The 19,528-nt window shown below is 54.3% G+C and overlaps 3 protein-coding genes across 10 annotated transcripts in view; 2 read left to right on the top strand and 1 right to left on the bottom strand.

The window, feature by feature from the left end:
• Nucleotides 1-19,528, bottom strand: part of TMEM132B (transmembrane protein 132B) — a 1,306,862-nt gene that overhangs the window by 694,377 nt on the left and 592,957 nt on the right. The window lies entirely within an intron of this gene.
• The window catches only part of UBC (ubiquitin C), a 187,168-nt gene that overhangs the window by 133,452 nt on the left and 34,188 nt on the right, over nt 1-19,528 (top strand). The window lies entirely within an intron of this gene.
• DHX37 (DEAH-box helicase 37) overlaps nt 1-19,528 on the top strand; it is a 45,590-nt gene that overhangs the window by 18,291 nt on the left and 7,771 nt on the right. Inside the window, exons 7-19 of the mRNA XM_050747882.1 lie at nt 11-107; nt 1,156-1,269; nt 3,897-3,998; nt 4,209-4,323; nt 5,629-5,724; nt 5,955-6,040; nt 7,018-7,162; nt 7,823-7,899; nt 8,200-8,432; nt 12,616-12,727; nt 15,993-16,099; nt 16,249-16,437; nt 19,380-19,504. Coding sequence (XP_050603839.1) covers nt 11-107; nt 1,156-1,269; nt 3,897-3,998; nt 4,209-4,323; nt 5,629-5,724; nt 5,955-6,040; nt 7,018-7,162; nt 7,823-7,899; nt 8,200-8,432; nt 12,616-12,727; nt 15,993-16,099; nt 16,249-16,437; nt 19,380-19,504 — 1,598 coding nt within the window. The remainder of the gene's footprint in view (nt 1-10; nt 108-1,155; nt 1,270-3,896; nt 3,999-4,208; nt 4,324-5,628; nt 5,725-5,954; nt 6,041-7,017; nt 7,163-7,822; nt 7,900-8,199; nt 8,433-12,615; nt 12,728-15,992; nt 16,100-16,248; nt 16,438-19,379; nt 19,505-19,528) is intronic.

The raw sequence follows: 19,528 nt of genomic DNA, 5'->3' as shown, positions 1-19,528 counted from the left end.
GCCTACACAGGGTCGTCTCCTACCAGATCCGGTACGAAGGAAACGTGACAGAGGAGACCAGAATCAAGTTCATGACGGATGGTGTGCTGCTCAAAGAAATCCAGAAGGTTGGTTGCGGATCCTGGCGCACAGAGCAAGGCCAGTGGGCGTGGGGGCGGGTGCTAGGCATAGCACTCCCACGGTGCTGCTGTGTGACTTTGGGTGAGTTACTGAACCTCTCCAAGCTCAGTTTCTTGATGAGTATGTTAGTGCATTCCTCAGAGAATCATTTTGAAGTGGAAATTGTAGAGTGCATGCCAACAGCTTAGCACAGTGGCCCGTACCTAGAAGGTGCTCGTGAAATGTGAACTTGTATTTTTATTATAACTGACTCACAGAGTTCACGCCTTGCCCAGGGTGTACTGAAAGCCTGTGGTGTGCAGGCTCTGCCCTGCGGTGGGCCCAGACACAGACACCTCTTGGGAGCTTCGAGTCCCGTTGCGTTTGGTGAGGGGCAGCACCAGACTCGGAGTGGGGTGCCAGCCTCAGGCTGGGGGACAGGGGAGCCGTTGGGCCTTGCCCTTGAGAAGGGATGTGTCTTCACGGTCCCTGGCCACAGAAGCTGCGTCCCAAGGTCTTTCCGTTTGTAAATCGGAACCCGAGCTGCTGCCTCCCATCAGCGCACTTGGGCCTTGGGGAAGCGCCCCACGCTTCCTAGGGAGCTGGCCATTTGATCAAGCGGATGGCACGCGTGTCTGGAGAGCCTGCAGGGCCCGGGTAGGGGACTGCTGTCTGGTGAAGAAGCTGTGCTCCGTGCTGGCTGTGACATCCCCTTGGGCAGGGCCAGTCTCCCAGGGGTATGGCAAAGGTGATTCCAGCCCTCCTGGCTTGGAGGCCACTGGGACTCCTGGGGGTGTCGGTGGATGCAGTTTGGGTCCGGGTGGCCCCTGTCTGTGTGGCATCTGCTGTCCGACTGCCCACGGCCCCACCCCCCATCTCATGTCCATTTCCCACCTGCCCTCCTGCCCTGCGGGCATCGAGTTGAGCAGCTCACCTCTGAAGAAGAGCAGCTGCCCTTCCTCTCACACTGTCTCCTCAAGTGGGAGTTCTGAGACGTGAAGCGGCCCTTGGGGCTCAGGCCGGGAGGGCGGGCCTCACCCCTGGACCTCCCCCCAGGACTTCCTGCTGCTGCGGTACAAGGTGGTGATCATCGACGAGGCCCACGAGAGGAGCGTGTACACGGACATCCTCATCGGCCTCCTGTCCCGCATTGTGACTCTCCGGGCCAAGGTAGAGCAGGAGGCAGGTGCTGGGGAGCCCCGAGCCCTGGGCCCCCCCCAGCTCTGTCGGAGGCTTGGGCTCCCTTCACTTGTTCCCCGTTGCACCCTGGGCTGCTGCCATGAGCAGGTGCCCCAAGGACAAGGTCCCCTTGGGCCTAGGTCTAGGCCCTGTGCCAGGGCCGTGAATCTTGGAACAGCCCCTGTATGATCCCTTCCCCACCGCCCCGGCACCAGCCTCATAAACTGGTGTCCTTCTGCGCACCCAAAGCAAGAGGCTCAGGCGAAGTGCTGATGCCTGGCCAGGCGCAATGGGCCAGTTGATGAGGCCTCTGGGCCTCTGGGATCAGCAGAGCGGGTGGGCCTGCCCAGCCAAGGGTCAGACTCCCGGAACTCTGAGAGGGGCTCCCCAGGGCCTCTTTCTCCATCTCCCTGCCCCAACCTGACACAGGCCTGCTGAGTGGAGGGTGCCACCCGGGGGCTGGGCTCCATGCAGGAGGCCTGTCCTACCCTCCGGGCGGGGAGAGGGGCCTGTGCTCCACATGTGCCACGAGCCTGGCCACGTTCAAGGCCCTGATAATTGACAGTGCACAAGACACCATCTTGTTCTAACAGTTCCTGCCCTCCTGGGGCTTCCACTTCAGCAAGGGTGGCAGGCAGGACGCAGACTCAGAGTGTGTGAGCCAGTGACGGACAAAACTGGGGGCAGTGGAGGGAGGATGCGGGGCTAGTGAGAGTTTCACCCGAAAGGTGACCTCTGAGCTTGAGTGGAGGGCTGAGTGAGGGAGGGAGCGAGCAGCGTGCGTCGCAGAGCAGGGAGAAGTCTGACCGGAGGAGCGCAGTGCAGAGGTCTGGAGGCGGGCATCTGCCTGGTGCCTTTTTTCTTTTGGTAACAAGCTTTATTGGGCTGTGATTCATTTTTCATATCATTCATCCATTCAAATGTACAATTCAATGGTTTTTAGTCCATTCACAGAGTGTGCAGCCATCACCACAGTTTTACGTTTCATCACTCATCAATCCCAAAAGAAACCCTAGGCCGGGCACGGTGGCTCACGCCTGTAATCCCAGCACTTTGGGAGGCTGAGGTGGGTGGATCACTTGAGGTCAGGCGTTCGAGATCAGCCTGGCGAACATGGTGAAACCCTGTCTCTACTAAAAACACAAAAATTAGGCCTGGTGGGCCGGGCGCGGTGGCTCAAGCCTGTAATCCCAGCACTTTGGGAGGCCGAGACGGGCGGATCGTGAGGTCAGGAGATCGAAACCATCCTGGCTAACACGGTGAAACCCCGTCTCTACTAAAAAATACAAAAAACTAGCCGGGCGTGGTGGCGGGCGCCTGTAGTCCCAGCTACTTGGGAGGCTGAGGCAGGAGAATGGCGTAAACCCGGGAGGCGGAGCTTGCAGTGAGCTGAGATCCGGCCACTGCACTCCAGCCTGGGTGACAGAGCAAGACTCCGTCTCAAAAAAAAAAAAAAAAAAAAAAAAAAAAATTAGGCCTGGTGGCGGGCACCTGTAATCCCAGCTACTCGGGAGGCTGAGGCAGGAGAATCACTTAATCCCAGCGGGTAGAGCTTGCAGTGAGCCGAGATCGCGCCACTGCACTCCAGCCTGGGTGAGAGAGCGAGACTTCATCTGAAAAACAAAAACAAAAAGAAACCCTGTGCCTTTTACGGTTTTTTGTGGTGGTGATTTTTGTTTTGTTTTGTTTTTTTGAGGCACAGTCTCATTGTCACCAAGGCTGCAGCGCAGTGGTGCAATCGCAGCTCACTGCAACCCCAACCTTCTGGGCTTAAGGAATCCTTTTGCCTCAGCCTCCCAAGAAGCTGGACCATGGTCACTCTGTAACCATTTGCAAATGATTTCCGACAGTGGCTGCAGAGTTCCATGGTACTTCCCCACCAGCAGTGGCAGAGCTTCCAGCTTCTCCACATCCTGCTAACACTTGTCATTTTCCATTATTATTATTCTAGACATCCCTGTGGGTGGAAAGTGGTATCTCACTGTGGTCTTGGTTTGCGTCTTTAGGGAGTCTAGAGTGGCCAAGCAGCGAGCGTGAGGTGGAGTCAGGAAGGCACGGGGGTAGGGCAGAGAGGGACGGTCACTGTGGAGCAAGAGAGGGGCCTGTGCTGGGCGCCATGCCTCCCACAGAGGTGCTCTGGCCACTCCTTAGCTTCTGGGTTTGGGGTTTCCTAGCAGCAAAGGCAGCAAGGGCTTGAAGCAGAGCTCATCATGAGGCCATCAGGCATTGCTGAGCGGCCTGGGGACCAGAGAGCTCCCTCCCACCCCCACAGACCTCCGAGAATCAGGCAGTTCCTCCCTGAGCCCCCAGAACAGACACCCGGTGAATCTTGGTGTCAGGTGGGAGCTAGGTTGGGTGGGCCCCAGTCTCAGCCCACCTGCCTCATATTCCACCATCAAAGCCTGACTCTGAAAGACACCCTGGAACAAGCCACCGCCCTGGGAGCAGCAGGTCCCGCTATTGACTCACTTTCTCCAAGGAGCCTTTGGCATCCAGAAAGGGGCAGAGGGTGGGGGCTGGAAACGGGGTGGGCAGCAGGGCACCCTCATGCTGATTTCCCAGGCTTCGGACCCACCTGTAGTACTGGGGCCGCGGTCACCAAGCCTGTCCTCCCACAGAGGAACCTGCCACTCAAGCTGCTCATCATGTCGGCCACGCTGCGGGTGGAGGACTTCACCCAGAACCCGCGGCTCTTCGCCAAGCCGCCCCCGGTCATCAAGGTAACACAGGGTCCCAGGTCCTCCGTGAGCTTGGACGGCACAAGGTCGCCCTGGTGTCGGGAGCCTCCTGAGAGACCTCACTTGGTCCCATGGGGGATTGACAGCAGCTTGGAGAGGGTGTTGGAAACCTTGATTCAGAATGATGGGGAAAGGGAAGGCAGCCCTGGGCCAAAGCTCGCCCCCCACCGCGCCTTTCTGGGCATCCCACAGGTGGAATCCAGGCAGTTCCCAGTAACTGTGCATTTCAACAAGCGGACACCACTGGAAGACTACAGCGGCGAGTGCTTCCGGAAGATTTGCAAGATCCACCGGATGCTGCCCGCAGGTGAGGCCCTGGCCAGGTCAGGGGAAAGGAGCCTCCCTTCCTAAACCCTCGCTGCAGGCACAAGTGTGGGAGGGCCCATCTCCGAGTGGCTCAGAAAAGTCCCTTGTCCCTGCTAGGCCTCACTTCCTCACTTACTCCAGAGTGTTCACAACACCTGTCCTGCCTTATTCCACTCAAAATACTGTGAGGCTTCAGCAGCTACCAGATGGTAGAGTTTGCCATCTGTCCCCATCTGATAAGCAGAAAAACCCACAGAGCCCAGGCCGGTGCTGGCAGGTGACCATAGACACTGCAGGGGAACAGGCACATCCCCTCGAGAATCACGGATACCCTTCACAGTTCTGCCTTGTCCCCATCACACCCGATCCTTTACTCACCTCATGTTACGGAAATGGACGTGACCTTTCTGTGTGAATAGATTGTGATCACTTCTAGCCAGTGATCACTTCTACTTTTTTTTGAGACAGAGTTTTACTTTTGTTGCCCAGGCTGGAGTGCAGTGGCGGATCTTGGCACACTGCAACCTCCACCTCCTGGGTTCAAGCAATTCTCCTGCCTCAGCCTCCCAAGGAGTTGAGATTACAGGTGCACACTGCCACGCCCGGCTAATTTTTTGTATTTTAGTAGAGATGGGGTTTCATCATGTTGGCCAGGCTGGTCTCGAACTCCTGACCTCAGGTGATCTGCCTGCCTCAGCCTCCCAAAGTGCTGGAATTACAGGTGTGAGCCACCGCGCCCAGCCTAATCAGAGACTCTTGTGTGCCGAATTCGGGCCCAAGGCTGACTTTCTTCATGTTAGGGAGGCAGGGAGCCGTGGGGGTGCTTCCCACCAAGCTTGAACTCCTCCTTCAAGGAAGCTGAGGTCGCTGCTTCATGATGCTCTGTCCTTGCTCTGCTTACAGCCTCTCGGGGCTCCCATCCATTCTCTGGGAGACTGGGGCTGACGGGAGGCGAGGCGGAAGCTTGGGCAGTGAGCCTTCCTGCAGCCTCGGGTCTCAGGGCAGCCACGGCGCTGTCACAAGTGTGGTGTGCAGGTTTTCACTTGAGCACATTTCTCAGGGCTTTTGGGTCTGTGCCTGGGAGTGGCGTTGCTGGGCTGTGTGGTCGCTGTGTTTGTTGAACTCCCTGGCAACAGCTCCTTCAGTCTGGGGGTGCTGCCTCCTGCTCGTCTATGTCTGTGTACCCCTGTCCTCCCGCATTATCCCTGGAGCCCCGCCTCTCAGAGCAGGGCCTGGCAGGTGCCCATTGCTAAGCAAATGTTTGTGAGTGACTGATGGATAACAGAGGGGCCCGTTCTTTCCGCAGGCGGCATCCTGGTGTTCCTGACGGGGCAGGCTGAGGTGCACGCGCTGTGCCGCAGGCTCAGGAAGGCTTTCCCACCCTCCAGAGCCCGGCCACAAGGTAAAGAGGACTCCCCGACCCGCGCTCTGCCCTGAGCAGCTGGGCCTGGCCTCACGCTCCCTGGCTGGGGTGCAGCTCCCGCCTCTGAGCTTCCCTCTGGGAGCGTCAGCACCTTTGCCGTCCCCCACCTCACCCCCGAATAAATGGCCGTGCCTTGAACAACAAAGAGCAGTGTGCTAGCGACCATGCGTGCCACACACGCCTTTCTCTCCAACCTGCCCCTTTTCCAGAAAAGGACGATGATCAGAAAGACTCAGCGCAGGAAATGCGGAAGTTTAAGAAGTCGAGGGCCAGGGCCAAGAAGGCGCGGACCGAGGTACGTGGGGGGCTGGCAGGGACTCCTGGAGAGTAAGGCTGCGTTGTCCAGGATAGCAGCCACCAGCACCATGTGGCTGCTTAGGTTTAAGTGTAATTGGAATAAAATGAAATTAAAAATCCAGTTCCTGGTCGGGCGCAGTGGCTCATGCCTGTAATTCCAGCACTTTGGGAGGCCAAGGTGGGAGGATCGTTTAAGGCCTAGAGTTTGAGACCAGCCTGGGCAACATGGTGAGACCCTGTCTCTACAAAAAATTTTTAAAATTAATCCAGTGTGGTGGCACATGCCTGTGGGCCCAGCTGCTCAGAGGCTGAGGTGGGAGAACCATCTGAGCCCAGGAGGTCAAGGCTGCAGTGAGCCGTGATGGCCCCACTGCACTCCAGCCTGGGCAACAGAGTGAGACTCTGTCTCTGAAAAGGAAAAGAAGGCCAGGCGTGGTGGCTATGCCTGTAATCCCAGCACTTTGGGAGACTGAGGCAGGTGGATCACCTGAGGTCAGGAGTTCAAGTCTAGCTTGACCAACATGGCGAAACCCCGTCTCTACTAAAAATACAAAATTAGCCAGGCATGGTGATATGCGCCTGTACTCCCAGCTACTCTGGGATGGCTGGGCTGGGAGGTGCTTTCCTCTAGCCTCTGCATGAAGGCACCGTGGGTCTTGCGGTCCGTGACAGTAGCGTAAACGCTCAGCCGTCTCCAACTTGCCTGTTGCACTACTGATGTGTCAGGCAGTGATCCAAGTTCTTCACATGTGTTCACACAACCCTCCCACCAGCCTGAGAGACAAGGTCTGTGATAGTCCCCATTGTTTAGGTGGGGACACTCAGACAGGAAGAGATAGTTATGTGGCCTGCCCCGGGTCACACGGCCCGTGGGTGTGGACTGGGGCTTCCACATGAGGGCACCTGTCTTCCTGCACATGCCTCATCCTCACACCCAGGGTCCCTGCAACCCGGGTGTCTATGTGTTCGCCGTAGGTGCTGCCCCAGATCAACTTGGATCATTACTCAGTGTTGCCGGCAGGCGAAGGCGATGAGGACAGGGAGGCGGAAGTGGACGAGGAAGAGGGGGCCCTGGACTCCGACCTCGATCTGGACTTGGGGGATGGCGGGCAAGATGGAGGTGTGTTCCTAGCCCCGCTTCCTGCTCACGTGCATTAGCTCTGCCCTGAGGCTGTGCCCAGAGCCCTTGTGGCCCCCTGGGGGCCGGGGTTCTAGCAGCTTTGTCCTCGATGCTTCCTGAGTTCTTTGAAAGTGCCAGGCACGAGGAGGCCTGGAACATTTGCCGTGCTGGATGTAATGGGGCTGCCAACCCCTTTGCTGACAGGTGCGGGTCTCCAGGGCCCAGGGGTGTTGCCCCGCTCCGTGTGCTCGCAGGAGCCCCCGAATGTAGATGGACCCAGTGCCCTGCTGTCAGCCAGGGGCTGAGTGGGGCAGCAGAGGGTACCCCAGTACTGGCTCAGCCTGAGCCTACCACAGTGCTGCCAGGACACGAGGAGCAGAGTCAGGCCCCCAGGATCCATGCCAGGGGTTTGGAGGAGGAGATTGTGCAGCACAGCAGGGGTTCAGATCCGACTCAGGGCAGTAGAGACCAGAGAGCCCCTGGGAACCTCTCAGCAGTCCCCCCAGGTTTGGCCTGGCTGGTCCCAAGGGGAGCCTCCTCAGCAGGGCAAAGAAAGGAGTTCTGGTGGAGCAGCCTACGGGTGCAGGGCAGCTGTGGCTGGCTCCTGCCTGTGGGCATCTGTCCCGGCCCGGTTGCCAGTAACCTCTGCTTTCCCTCCAGGTGAGCAGCCGGACGCCTCCCTCCCACTCCACGTGCTCCCGCTGTACTCTCTGCTGGCCCCAGAGAAGCAAGCACAGGTAACCGTGCTGGGCCGGTGCCCAGCTTTTGGGGCACTTTTAAGGACATTGCAGTGAGGTTAGTCAAGCCCTTGGTCCTCTCCATCTGCTGTTTGACCAGCATCCCCAGAGTTTTGAGGAATATTGAGGTAGTTTTGGAGAACAGGGAACAGTCCTGCAAGGCACTGGGTCCCAGATGGGGTGGCTTGTCCTTGCTACCTCTCCAGCACACCAGCCTGGCTGGCTCTGTCCTTGGACCTCCATTCTACGATTTCGTTCCTGATTCTGGTGTTTTCCTGCCATCCCCTCCCCGAATCCTAGGTCTTTAAGCCTCCACCGGAGGGGACTCGGTTGTGTGTTGTGGCCACCAACGTTGCCGAGACGTCTCTTACAATCCCTGGCATCAAGTACGTGGTGGACTGTGGGAAGGTCAAGAAGCGTTACTACGACCGCGTCACCGGCGTGTCCTCCTTCCGCGTCACCTGGGTCTCCCAGGCATCAGCTGACCAGCGAGCAGGCAGAGCAGGACGGACAGAGCCCGGCCACTGCTACAGGTGGGTTACCCAGGCTCCTCCTCAGGGACGTTGGCGCCGCCTTGCAATAGCCACTGAGGAACAAGGGAAGGACACTGACCCCACCTCCATCTGTAGTGCGTCCCGTGTCCTGCCGGGCCCCTGTGACTTTGGGGTGCTCCCCAGCCCTTTTGCTGGCTTTCAGTATTTCTTTCTTTTTTTTTTTTTTTTTTTTTTGAGATGAAGTTTCACTCTTGTCACCCAGACTGGAGTGCAATGGCGCGATCTCGGCTCACTGCAACCTCCACCTCCTAGATTCAAGCAATTCTCCTGCCTCCGCCTCCTGAGTAGCTGGGACTATAGGTGCCCACCACCACTCCCAGCTAATTTTTGTATTTTAATTTTATTTATTTATTTAAATTTTTGTATTTTTAGTAGAGACAAGGTTTCAGCATGTTGGCCAGAGTGGTCTCAAACTCCTGACCTCAGGTGATCCACCCACCTCGGCCTCCCAAAGTGTTGGGATTACAGACGTGAGCCACCGCGCCCGGCCTACTTGCACTCTTTCTTTTTTTTTTTTCAAGACGGAGTCTTGCTCTGTCGCCCAGGCTAGAGTGCAGTGGCGTGATCTCGGCTTACTGCAAGCTCCACCTCCCGGGTTCACGCCATTCTCCTGCCTCAGCCTCCCAAGTAGCTGGGACTACAGGTGCCCGCCACCACGCCCGGCTAATTTTGTATTTTTTTATTTTTTTTTGTATTTTTAGTAGAGATGGGGTTTCACTGTGTTAGCCAGGATGGTCTCGATCTCCTGACCTCGTGATCCGCCCATCTTGGCCTCCCAAAGTGCTGGGATTACAGGCGTGAGCCACCGTGCCCAGCCCACTGTTTCTTTATTCTGCTACTGAGGTCAGGGCCAGCTCTTGAGTGCTGTTTGTTTTGTTAACAGCTTGATCAGGATATAATTCACATACCATAAAGTGCATAATTTCAGAGCGTACAATCCAGGAGTTTTTAGGACAGTCACAGAGTTCTGCAACCATCACCACAATCAATGTCAGAACTTCCCATCAACCCAAAAAGAAACCCCGTGGCCGTTGCGGTCACCCCCATTCTTCCCCGCCCCACCCTGTGGCAAGCAGCAGTCCGCTAGTGTTTGTCTCTAGGGATGTGCCTGTTGTGGACAGTTCACATAAATGCAATAAAGTCATACAAGGTGTCGCCCCTCGTGTCTGGCCTCTGCCGCTCAGCACGGTAAGTTTTTGAGGCTCACCCCGGGTGGCTGGTGTCAGCACCCCGCTCCTGGCTGTGGCTGAATGATATCACACCATATGGATGTGCCAAGCTTTGTTTGTCAGTTCATCAGCTGGTGGACGTTTGGTTGTTTTCACCTCGTGGCTATTGTGGATAGTGCTGCTCTGAACACTCAGGTACAAGGATTTGCCTGACTCTGTTTTCATTGCTCTTGCAGTGGAACCTAAGAGAACCGCTGTGCCGTATGGTAACTCTGGGTTTAACTTACCGAGGAACCATCAAACTGTTTTCCACAGCAGCTGCCCCATTTTACATGCCTACCAGCAGTGAATGAGGGTTTCAGTTTCTTCACATCCTCACCAACACTTTTTTATTTTTTTTTTGAGATGGAGTCTCGCTCTGTCACCCAGGCTGGAGCGCAGTGGTGCAATCTCAACTGACTGCAACCTCCGCCTCCCGGATTCAAGCAGTTCTCCTGCCTCAGCCTCCCAAGTAGCTGGAATGATAGGCATGCATCACCATGTCCATATAAGTTTTTGGTTTGTTTGTTTGTTTTGTTTTTGAGACTGAGTCTCGCTGTTGTCAGCCTGGACTAGAGTGCAATGGCTCAATCTCAGCTCACTGCAACCTCCCCCTCTGGGGTTCCAGCAATTCTCCTTCCCCAGCCTCCCAAGTAGCTGAGATTACAGGTGCCCACCACCACGCCCAGCTAATTTTTGTATTTTTAGTAGAAATGGGATTTCACCATGTTGGCCAGCCTGGTCTCGAACTCCTGACCTCAGGTGATCCACCTGCCTCAGCCTCCCAAAGTGCTGGGATTACGGGCGTGAGCCATGGTGCCCGGCCAATTTTTAGATTTTTGGTAGAGACAGGGTTTCACCATGTTGGCCGGGTTGGTCTCGAACACCTGCCTCGGCCTCCCAAAGTGCTGGGATTATAGGCATGAACCACCGCACCTGGCCAGCACCAACACTTATTTTTAATATTTTTGTTTTGCTGGGGTTTTTTCTGAGAGACAAGGTCTCGCTCTGTTGCTCAGGCTGGAGTTCAGTGGCATAAGTATAGCTCACTGCAGCCTCTGCTTTCTGGGCTCAAGCAGTCTTCCCGCCTCAGCCTCCCACGTAGCTGGGAGTAGAGGCACGTGGCACTGTGCCTGGCTTCAGGTGTTTTTTTTGTTTTGTTTTGTTTTAATGTGTGACTATGTCCTGTCACACAGCCCTGCCGAGGTCCTGAGAATATGTGCCCCTACCTACCCCACCCCCACTTTTTTTATATGAAAGCTTCAGTATATTTGAAGTGGGTGTGAAGTGGTATCACACTGTGGCTTTGGTTTGTTTCCCTAATGATGGCCTCTTTTCATATGCTTACTGGCCCTTCATGCATTTTCCTAGGTAACTGCCTATTCAGATCTTTCACTCATTTTTTAATTAGGTTATTTGTCCTTTTATTGTTGATCTGTAAGAGTTCTTTAGGCCAGGCACTATGGCTCACGTGCCTGTAATCCTAGCACTTTGGGAGGCCAAGACGGGCAGATCACAAGGTCAGGAGTTCAAGACCAGCCTGGCCAACATAGTGAAACACTGTCTCTACTAAAAATACAAAAATTAACTGGGCATGGTGGTATGCACTTGTAATCCCAGCTACTTGGGAGGCTGAGGCAAGAGAATCACTTGAACCTGGGAGGCAGAGGTTGCAGTGAGCCGAGATCACGCCCCTGCACTCCAGCTTGGGTGACAGAGTGAGACTTTGTCTCAAAAAAAAAAAAAAAAAATTCTTTATGTAACCTGGATATTAGATCCTAGTCAGATGTGTCATTGACAAATATTTTCTCCTAATCCATGTGCTGTAATTGTGTGTATGTGTGTGCATGTATGTAATAAATAGCTTTATGGCTGTTCCTTTTGTCAGGGCTACATATTAATTACAAAAGTAGAAAATTTAGAAAATTTACAAAGAAAACCAGTAAGAAGTAACTGTTTTTTTTTTTTTTTTTTTTTTTTTTTTTTTTGAGACGGACTCTCGCTCTGTCACCCAGGCTGGAGTGCAGTGGCCGGATCTCAGCTCACTGCAAGCTCCGCCTCCCGGGTTCACGCCATTCTTCTACCTCAGCCTCCCGAGTAGCTGGGACTACAGGCGCCTGCCACCTCGCCCGGCTAAGTTTTTGTATTTTTAGTAGAGACGGGGTTTCACTGTGTTAGCCAGAATGGTCTCGATCTCCTGACCTCGTGATCCGCCCGTCTCGGCCTCCCAAAGTGCTGGGATTACAGGCTTGAGCCACCGTGCCCGGCAGAAGTAACTGTTGTTAAAGTGTAGAGTGCTATGCACCATCCCCTGTTTTAAGTACTCTACAAGGAATAATACCTTTTCTTTTGGTTTTGAGATGGGGTCTCGCTCTATTGCCCAGGCTGGAGTACAGTGGTGCCATCTGGCTCACCGCAACCTTCGCCTCCTGGGTTTAAGTGATTCTCCTGCCTCAGCCTGCCGAGTAGCTGGGACTACAGGTGCACGCCACCGTGCCTGGCTAATTTTTGTATTTTTAGTAGAGATGGGGTTTCCCCATGTTGGCCAGGCTGGTCTCGAACTCCTAACCTCAAGTGATCCATCCGCCCCAGCCTTCCAAAGGGCTGGGCTTACAGGCGTGGGCCACCACACCCAGCCCGTGGAATAATATCTAGTTAATTTTCACCAAATCCCTACAAGGCAGCAGCAATTTGAGCTGCATTTCACAGGTGAGGAGAACGAGGCAGGAAGAGGTGAAGCACCGTGCCTGGTGTCAGGTCGGGATCCAGTCTCAGTGGCCGTGGCTGAGTTTTGCGTTTGTTGTCCTGGTTTCTCTCTGCCCAGGCTGTATTCATCTGTGGTTTTTGGTGTGAGTTTTGCATTTGTTGTCCTGGTTTCTCTCTGCCCAGGCTGTATTCATTTGTGGTTTTTGGTGTGAGTTTTGTGTGTGTTGTCCCGGTTTCTCTCTGCCCAGGCTGTATTCATCTGCGGTTTTTGGTGACTTCGAGCAGTTTCCTCCTCCTGAAATCACCCGGAGGCCTGTTGAAGACTTAATCCTTCAAATGAAGGCTCTCAACATTGAAAAGGTCAGTTGCTGCCCCCAGTCCCGCTCTGAGCCACCCCAGTGGGCCACCTCCCTTTCCCTGAGGCGGGGAGCCCAGAGCTGGGCCTGCTGGTGTCTGGCCTGTGGCAGCCGCTTACACGACAGTGCATCAGCAGGTGCTCCCAGGGCTTTTGGACTCCTGTCACCGTTGCCTCCCTAATGCTGTGTCCCCCGTGGGCACCCAGGGGATGGCTGCCTGGAGTAGAGGCAGCAGGGTCCTGCGCGCTGTTTGTGGACCATCTGTCCGTGGGGCGTGCAGAACGTGCTGCTGGCTCTTCCTGGCTGCAGCCTTCTCCGACGCAGTCCTCCAGTGGAGGGGGTCCCTCTAGGGTCACCTCCCCTCTCCCTGCTCCAGGGCAGGCTCTTCCTGGCTGCAGCCTTCTCCGACGCAGTCCTCCAGTGGAGGGGGATCCCTCTAGGGTCACCTCCCCCTCCCTGCTCCAGGGCAGGCTGAGCCAGGCAGTGCCCCGTGCCACGCTGCGTGCTGTCCTGTGGGCATTCAGATCACCATTTAACTGATGAGGAAACAGAGGCAGGGAAGTGAAGGTTTTTGTCCAGGGTCACACATCTAATAAGCAATAGAACCCTTTTAAACATCTGTGCTCACTGATTTGTCTGGATGTTAATATGTTCAAAATTATAAAAACTTTAGATACTTGAGATCACCAGGGAGAAGGTGAAGCCTGTCCCACTGTCCACTATTTGTGACCTGTGTCCCAGTTATGTTTCCAAACACATAACATCCTGTACTTTATTATTGTGGTTGTCTGAATATTATGTGATATTTTACAGGCTGCTTTGGGCTTTTTTCACCTAATAAAAATCATGGGTGCTGGCTGGGCATGGTAGCTCACACCTGTAATCCCAGCACTTTGGGAGGCCGAGGCAGGTGAATTACTTGAGGTCAGGAATTCGAGACCAGCCTGGCCAACATGGTGAAACCCCATCTCTACTAAAAATAAATTAAAAAAAATATTAGCCAGGGAGGCTGGGCACGGTGGCTTACGCCTGTAATCCCAGCACTTTGGAAGGCCGAGGCAGGTGGATCACGAAGTCAGAAGTTCAGGACCAGCCTGGCCAACATAGTGAAACCCTGTCTGTAGTAAAGATATAAAAAATTAGCTGGGTGTGGTGGCACACACCTGTAATCCCAGCTACTCAGGAGGCTGAGGCAGGATAATCACTTGAACCCAGGAGGCAGAGGTTGCAGTGCACTTAGATTGCACCATTGCACTCCAGCCTGGGCGACAGGGCAAGACTCCGTCTCAAAAAAAAAAAAAGAAGCCAGGCATGGTGACAGGCGCCTATAATCCCAGCTACTTGGGAGGCTGAGGCAGGAGAATCACTTGAGCCTGGGAGGCAGAGGTTGCAATGAGCCAAGATCATGCCATTGCACTCCAGACTGGGAGACAGAGCAAGACTCTGTCTCAAAAAAAAAAAAAGGGCTGGGTGCGGTAGCTCACAGCACTTTGGGAGGCCGAGGCGGGCAGATCACAACATCAGGAATTCGAGACCAGCCTGGCCAATATGGTGAAACCCCGTCTCTACTAAAAATACAAAAATTAGACACTACAGGTGGTGGGCACCTGTAGTCCCAGCTACTTGGGAGGCTGAGGCAGGAGAATTGCTTGAACCCGAGAGGCAGCAGTTGCAGTGAGCCGAGGCCGTGCCATTGCACTCCAGCCTGGACTACATAGCAAGACTCCATCTCAAAAAAACAAGAATAAAAGAAAAAGAAAAACATCATAGATGCCAAGTACGTGCTGGGCGCTCTGTATGTGTGACCTCAGGTTATCCTCCCAGCCACTCTAGGAGGGAGTTGCTAGTGTTATCGCCCCATTTTCCAGATGAGGAGCCTGAGGCACAGAGACAGGCCTGATTGTGGGTCACATGGATAAAATGTGTCAGGGCTGGGCTGGGAGCTCAGTGTGGCTGGGAGCACTGTCTGGAGTGCCTCCCACAATGACATCAAGTCCCCTCTGTAGAAACTCTGCAGTGGCTTCCCCTGGCTCTTGAGTCAGCTCCAGAGCAGGTCCCCACCTGCCTTCCCCCAGTCCTGGGTTCCTAGTGTTCCCGCCCTACCTGTGTGCCTGCTGTAGGCTCACCGCCCCGCCTCTAGCTTTATTGAGATAGAGTTGGCGCACCACACAGTCACCCGTTGAAAGTGTGCGGGTCAGTAGTTTCCAGTGTGTTCACAAAGTTGTGCAAACACCACCATGGCCATTTTCATCACCCCAGACAGAAAGAAAGCATGTCGCCTTCATCTGTCACCACCTCCCAGCTCCCTGGCCCCTGCGCCCACTCCTCTCTATGGATTTGCCAGTTTGGGACATTTCATGCAGATGGAATCCTGCAACATGTGGCCTTTGGGCCTGGCGTCTTTCCCTGAGTGTGATGTTCTCAAGGTCCATCCGTGGTGTAGCGCGTGTCGCTGCTTCATTCCTTTTCGTGGCTGAATCATAGTCCATTTTGTGGATGGACTGCGTTTTGTTCCTCCACTCCTCCATTGAGAGACGCGTGGGTCGCTTCCGTCTTTTGGCTATTGTGATAAATTTATTCACATTATTATTATTATTATTTTTGAGAGGGAGTCTCACTCTGTCACCCAGGCTGGAATGCAGTGGCATGATCTCAGCTCACTGAAACCCCCGCCTCTCAGGTTCAAGTGATTCTCCCATCTCAGCCTCCCAAGTAGCTGGGACTACAGGTGAGCGCCACCACGCCCGGCTAATTTTTGTCTTTTTAGTAGAGATGGGGGTTTCACCATATTGGTCAGGCTGGTCTCGAACTCCTGACCTCAGGTGATCTGCCCGCCTCAGCCTCCCAAAGTGCTGGGATTACAGGCGTGAGCCACCGCACCGGGCCAATTTATTCATATTATGCCTCACTGACTACCTGTGGCCCCTCCTGGTCAAATGACGCTAAGTCCTCATGAGTGTAACAGTATGTTTAAAAACAAAAACCGAAAAAAGCACCCAGTGGGGTCAAAGCACAGCCCTCAGTGCCTAGCCAGTGCTTGGGATGTGTTTTTGAGTGAATGGATGATGTGAGTGAGTGAAGGAGGCTTTGGGGTTCCATTGGGACCTGGCCTTTGAGGGTGCCCCAGCCCCGTGTGTCCCCACTGGCATGAGCTGAACCCGGAGAGAGCGGGTGGAGGGAGTGCCTGCCACAGATGGAGCAGGAGCACCGGACTTGCTTCTTGGCATTCACCGTGTCCCTGCCGTGTCTCCTCGTGTCTCGTGTCCCAGGTCATCAACTTCCCCTTCCCGACGCCCCCCTCCGTGGAGGCCCTTCTTGCCGCCGAGGAGCTGTTGATCGCACTGGGTGCCCTGCAACCGCCCCAGAAAGCAGAAAGGTAGGGCCAAGAGATGCAGGACTCAGTTCCTGTCCTGTTCGGGGCCCTCTCTCCCCTTTGCTGGGCCTGAGCTGCCTCAAGCGTGAGGCCTCCCAGCTCTGGCTCCAGAGCTCCTCTCAGAGCACTGCCACCACCACCTCCATCTCCAGGGTGAAGCAACTGCAGAAGAACCGGCTGAGCTGCCCCATCACTGCGCTGGGCCGGACCATGGCCACGTTCCCCGTGGCACCCCGCTACGCCAAGATGCTGGCTCTGAGCCGGCAACACGGCTGCCTGCCCTATGCCATCACCATTGTGGCCAGCATGACGGTGCGGGAGCTGTTTGAGGAGCTGGACAGGTGCGAGGTTAGCAGCTGGGTACTCAGGGCCAAGCTCAGTCCTGACAGGGGCTCCAATCTGAGAGCCGACCTGCACCCCGGCTTCCTAGGGAATCACCGGCTTGTTGGGTGGCCTCCTGCAAGACCCTCATTCTCTCTGAGCCCTTCTGTATTCTGATCTCTGCAGTGGCCGTGTTGGTCCCTGCCTGCCGCCCCTTATACATCGCATGAAACAGACTAGGAGGTGGGGGGGTCCCCCTGATCATCAGAGGGCCATAGATTCCGGAAAAAGGACACTTTGAGTGAAACCACTTAAAACACAGACCAAAATAGGGAAAGGCAATACCCTTGAAAAGTGCCACTAAGGCCAGGCGCGGTGGCTGACGCCTGTAATCCCAGCACTTTGGGAGGCTGAGACTTGAGGTCAGGAGTTTGAGACTAGCCTGGACATGGTAAAACCCCGACTGTATAAAAAAATACAAAAATTAGCCAGGCGTGGTGGCGCATGCCTATAATCCCAGCTACTTGGGAGGCTGAGGCATGAGAATCATTTGAACCCAGGAGGTGTAGAGGGTTGTGGTGAGCTGAGATCGCACCACTGTATTCCAGCCTGGGCAACAGTGAGACCCTTCTCTAAAAAAAGAAAAAGAAAAGTGACACTAAGACTGTGAAAGTATGTTGAAAGTGTGTTTAGTGCATTGTGTATTTAACAAAATTTACTTACAGATCATGACTACATGCTGATTCTTAGAATGAACAATTATTTAATGATTTCCTGGCATCCTGTGGCATAGATCTGCCTTTGGCAGCTTGATGATAAAAGGGGTCATTTCTGCAGAAATTTCTGGAAGCAACTTGAGTTTCTCAAGGACTTCGTAAGTCTTCAGTGTTCACATCATTCCTCCTGAAACAGCCTTTCACGCCATCAGTTGTGACCATCTCTGCCTCAGCTGTGAGCCAGGCTTCTGCTGCCACCAGGTCTCGTCAACTGTGAATGGAGCAGGCAGGCCCACGATGTCACTTCATTGACTCTGTGAGCCTCTGCATCTTGTGCAAAGCCCGCTGCTTGCTTCCCTGAGGGTCAGTCTGCCTGTGTTTGGACCATCTTGTCAGATGACAGAGCAGACACTAGTTGGGAAGGCAGTTAGGTGGACACTGGGGAATCTTTTGATATTTGGATGGTTTTTCTTTGTTTATCCTCCTCCACCTCCCCTCCCCAGTCTCACCCACCCTAACCAGGAACTTAACTTTAGGCCACGTCACTGCGTGGGCCATTCCATACTGCAGCCACTAACCGCACGTGGTCTGAGCCTGTGAAATGTGGCAATTACGGCAACAAACTGACTTAAAACCTTACTTATTTTTAGTAGTTTAAATTTAAACAGCCACATGTGGCTAGTGGCCACCATATTGGCCAGTGCAGTTCCAGACCTTTCCCTGTGCTCTGCACGGACAGAGATTTACTTTGAGGAAATGAAATCAGATGGTCATGCAACTTGCCTTTTCTGCATCCTGTATCTTTTCAGGGTCAGTGCATCTGAACTTCAAAAGCAGCTTTAGCCAGGCATGGTGGCTCACGCCTGTAATCCCAGCACTTGGGATGCCGAGGCAGGCAGATTACTCAAGAGGTCAGGAGTTTGAGACCAGCCTGGCCAACACGGTGAAACCCCGTCTCTACTAAAAATAAAAAACCAGGCGTGGTGGTGGACACCTCTAATCCCAGCTATTCATCAGAATCCCTTGGGGAGAATAATAGGGTTCTCTGGAGAAACAAAAAGTGGTGTCCGTTTCAGTCGGGGTCTGAAGGCGCAGGAACCAGGAGCGTCAAGGGCAGGGAAGACCCAGCTCACACAGTCAGCAGAGCCCGAAGTCACACCTCCTCTGCCTACTTGGGCCCTCAGTGGATCGGATGCGGCCCCCACCCACACTGGGGAGGGCAGTAGCTTTACGCCGGTCACCAATTCAAAGACACACCCAGAAATAGAGCTTAACCAGCTATCTGGACATCCCTTTGCTCAGTTAAGTGGACACAAAATTAACTGTCACATGTAAGGTCTTGAAAACCGAGGTGTCTTGGCCTCTGCCCAGATCCCCTGATCAGCATCTCCTGGTCCCAGCATCTCTAAGACTGCCTGCGCAATGCTGGTGTCAAGGCTCTATAGCATGGTGACTGAGAGCTCAGGTCTGGTTCAAATCTCCCTCTGCCATTCTGAGCTGTGTGGCCTTAGGCAAGTGACTGTACCACTCTGAGCTTCATTTTCTCCATCTGGAAAATGGGGATAATGATGATGATGATAATTGGATTGTTGGTAGAATTAAATGAGTTAACACAAGCAAAGCTCTTTGAGCCGTGCCTGACACATATGTAAGTGTTAGTATTATTTTCAGGTTTGGAAGCTACTGGCATCATTCATTTATCCAGTCCACCTTGGTGGCTATTTAAGCAGTTTGCAGAGTTTTTTTTTACTTAAAAATGGTGCAGTGGCCGGGAACGATGGCTCACGCCTGTAATCCCAGCACTCTGGGAGGCCGAGATGGGTGGATCATGAGGTCAGGAGATCGAGACCATCCTGGCTAACACGGTGAAACCCTGTCTCTACTAAAAAAAAGTACAAAAAATTAGCCAGGCGTGGTGGCGGGCGCCTGTAGTCCCAGCTACTCGGGAGGCTGAGGCAGGAGAATGGTGTGAACCTGGAAGGCAGAACTTGCAGTGAGCCGAGATCGGGCCACTGCACTCCAGCCTGGGCGACAGAGTGAGACTCTATCTCAAAAAAAAGAAAAAAAGCAACGGTGCAGTGGTGGCTGCCAATGGTGAATTTTGAGCTGGACCTTGATACCTTAATTACATTCATTGGTGACTCCACAAGGCCTCTGAGCCTGTCCTGATGAATAAAAGAGTTCCCCCCGCTGAGGTCCTGAGTGCAGCAGGGAACCCAGCCCGGACAGTATGTGTGTGTTTGCAGACCAGCAGCCAGTGACGAGGAGCTCGCCAGGCTGAAGAGCAAGCGGGCCTGGGTGGCCCAGATGAAGAGGACCTGGGCAGGGCAGGGGGCTTCTCTGAAGCTCGGCGACCTCATGGTGCTGCTGGGTTAGTGCCCTGCCTGGTGGAGGG

This window comes from Macaca thibetana, chromosome 11 (assembly GCF_024542745.1).
Source record: "Macaca thibetana thibetana isolate TM-01 chromosome 11, ASM2454274v1, whole genome shotgun sequence".
NCBI lineage: Eukaryota > Metazoa > Chordata > Mammalia > Primates > Cercopithecidae > Macaca > Macaca thibetana.
Note: the sequence above shows the minus strand (reverse complement) of the source record. Positions and strands in the feature narration are given on the sequence as shown.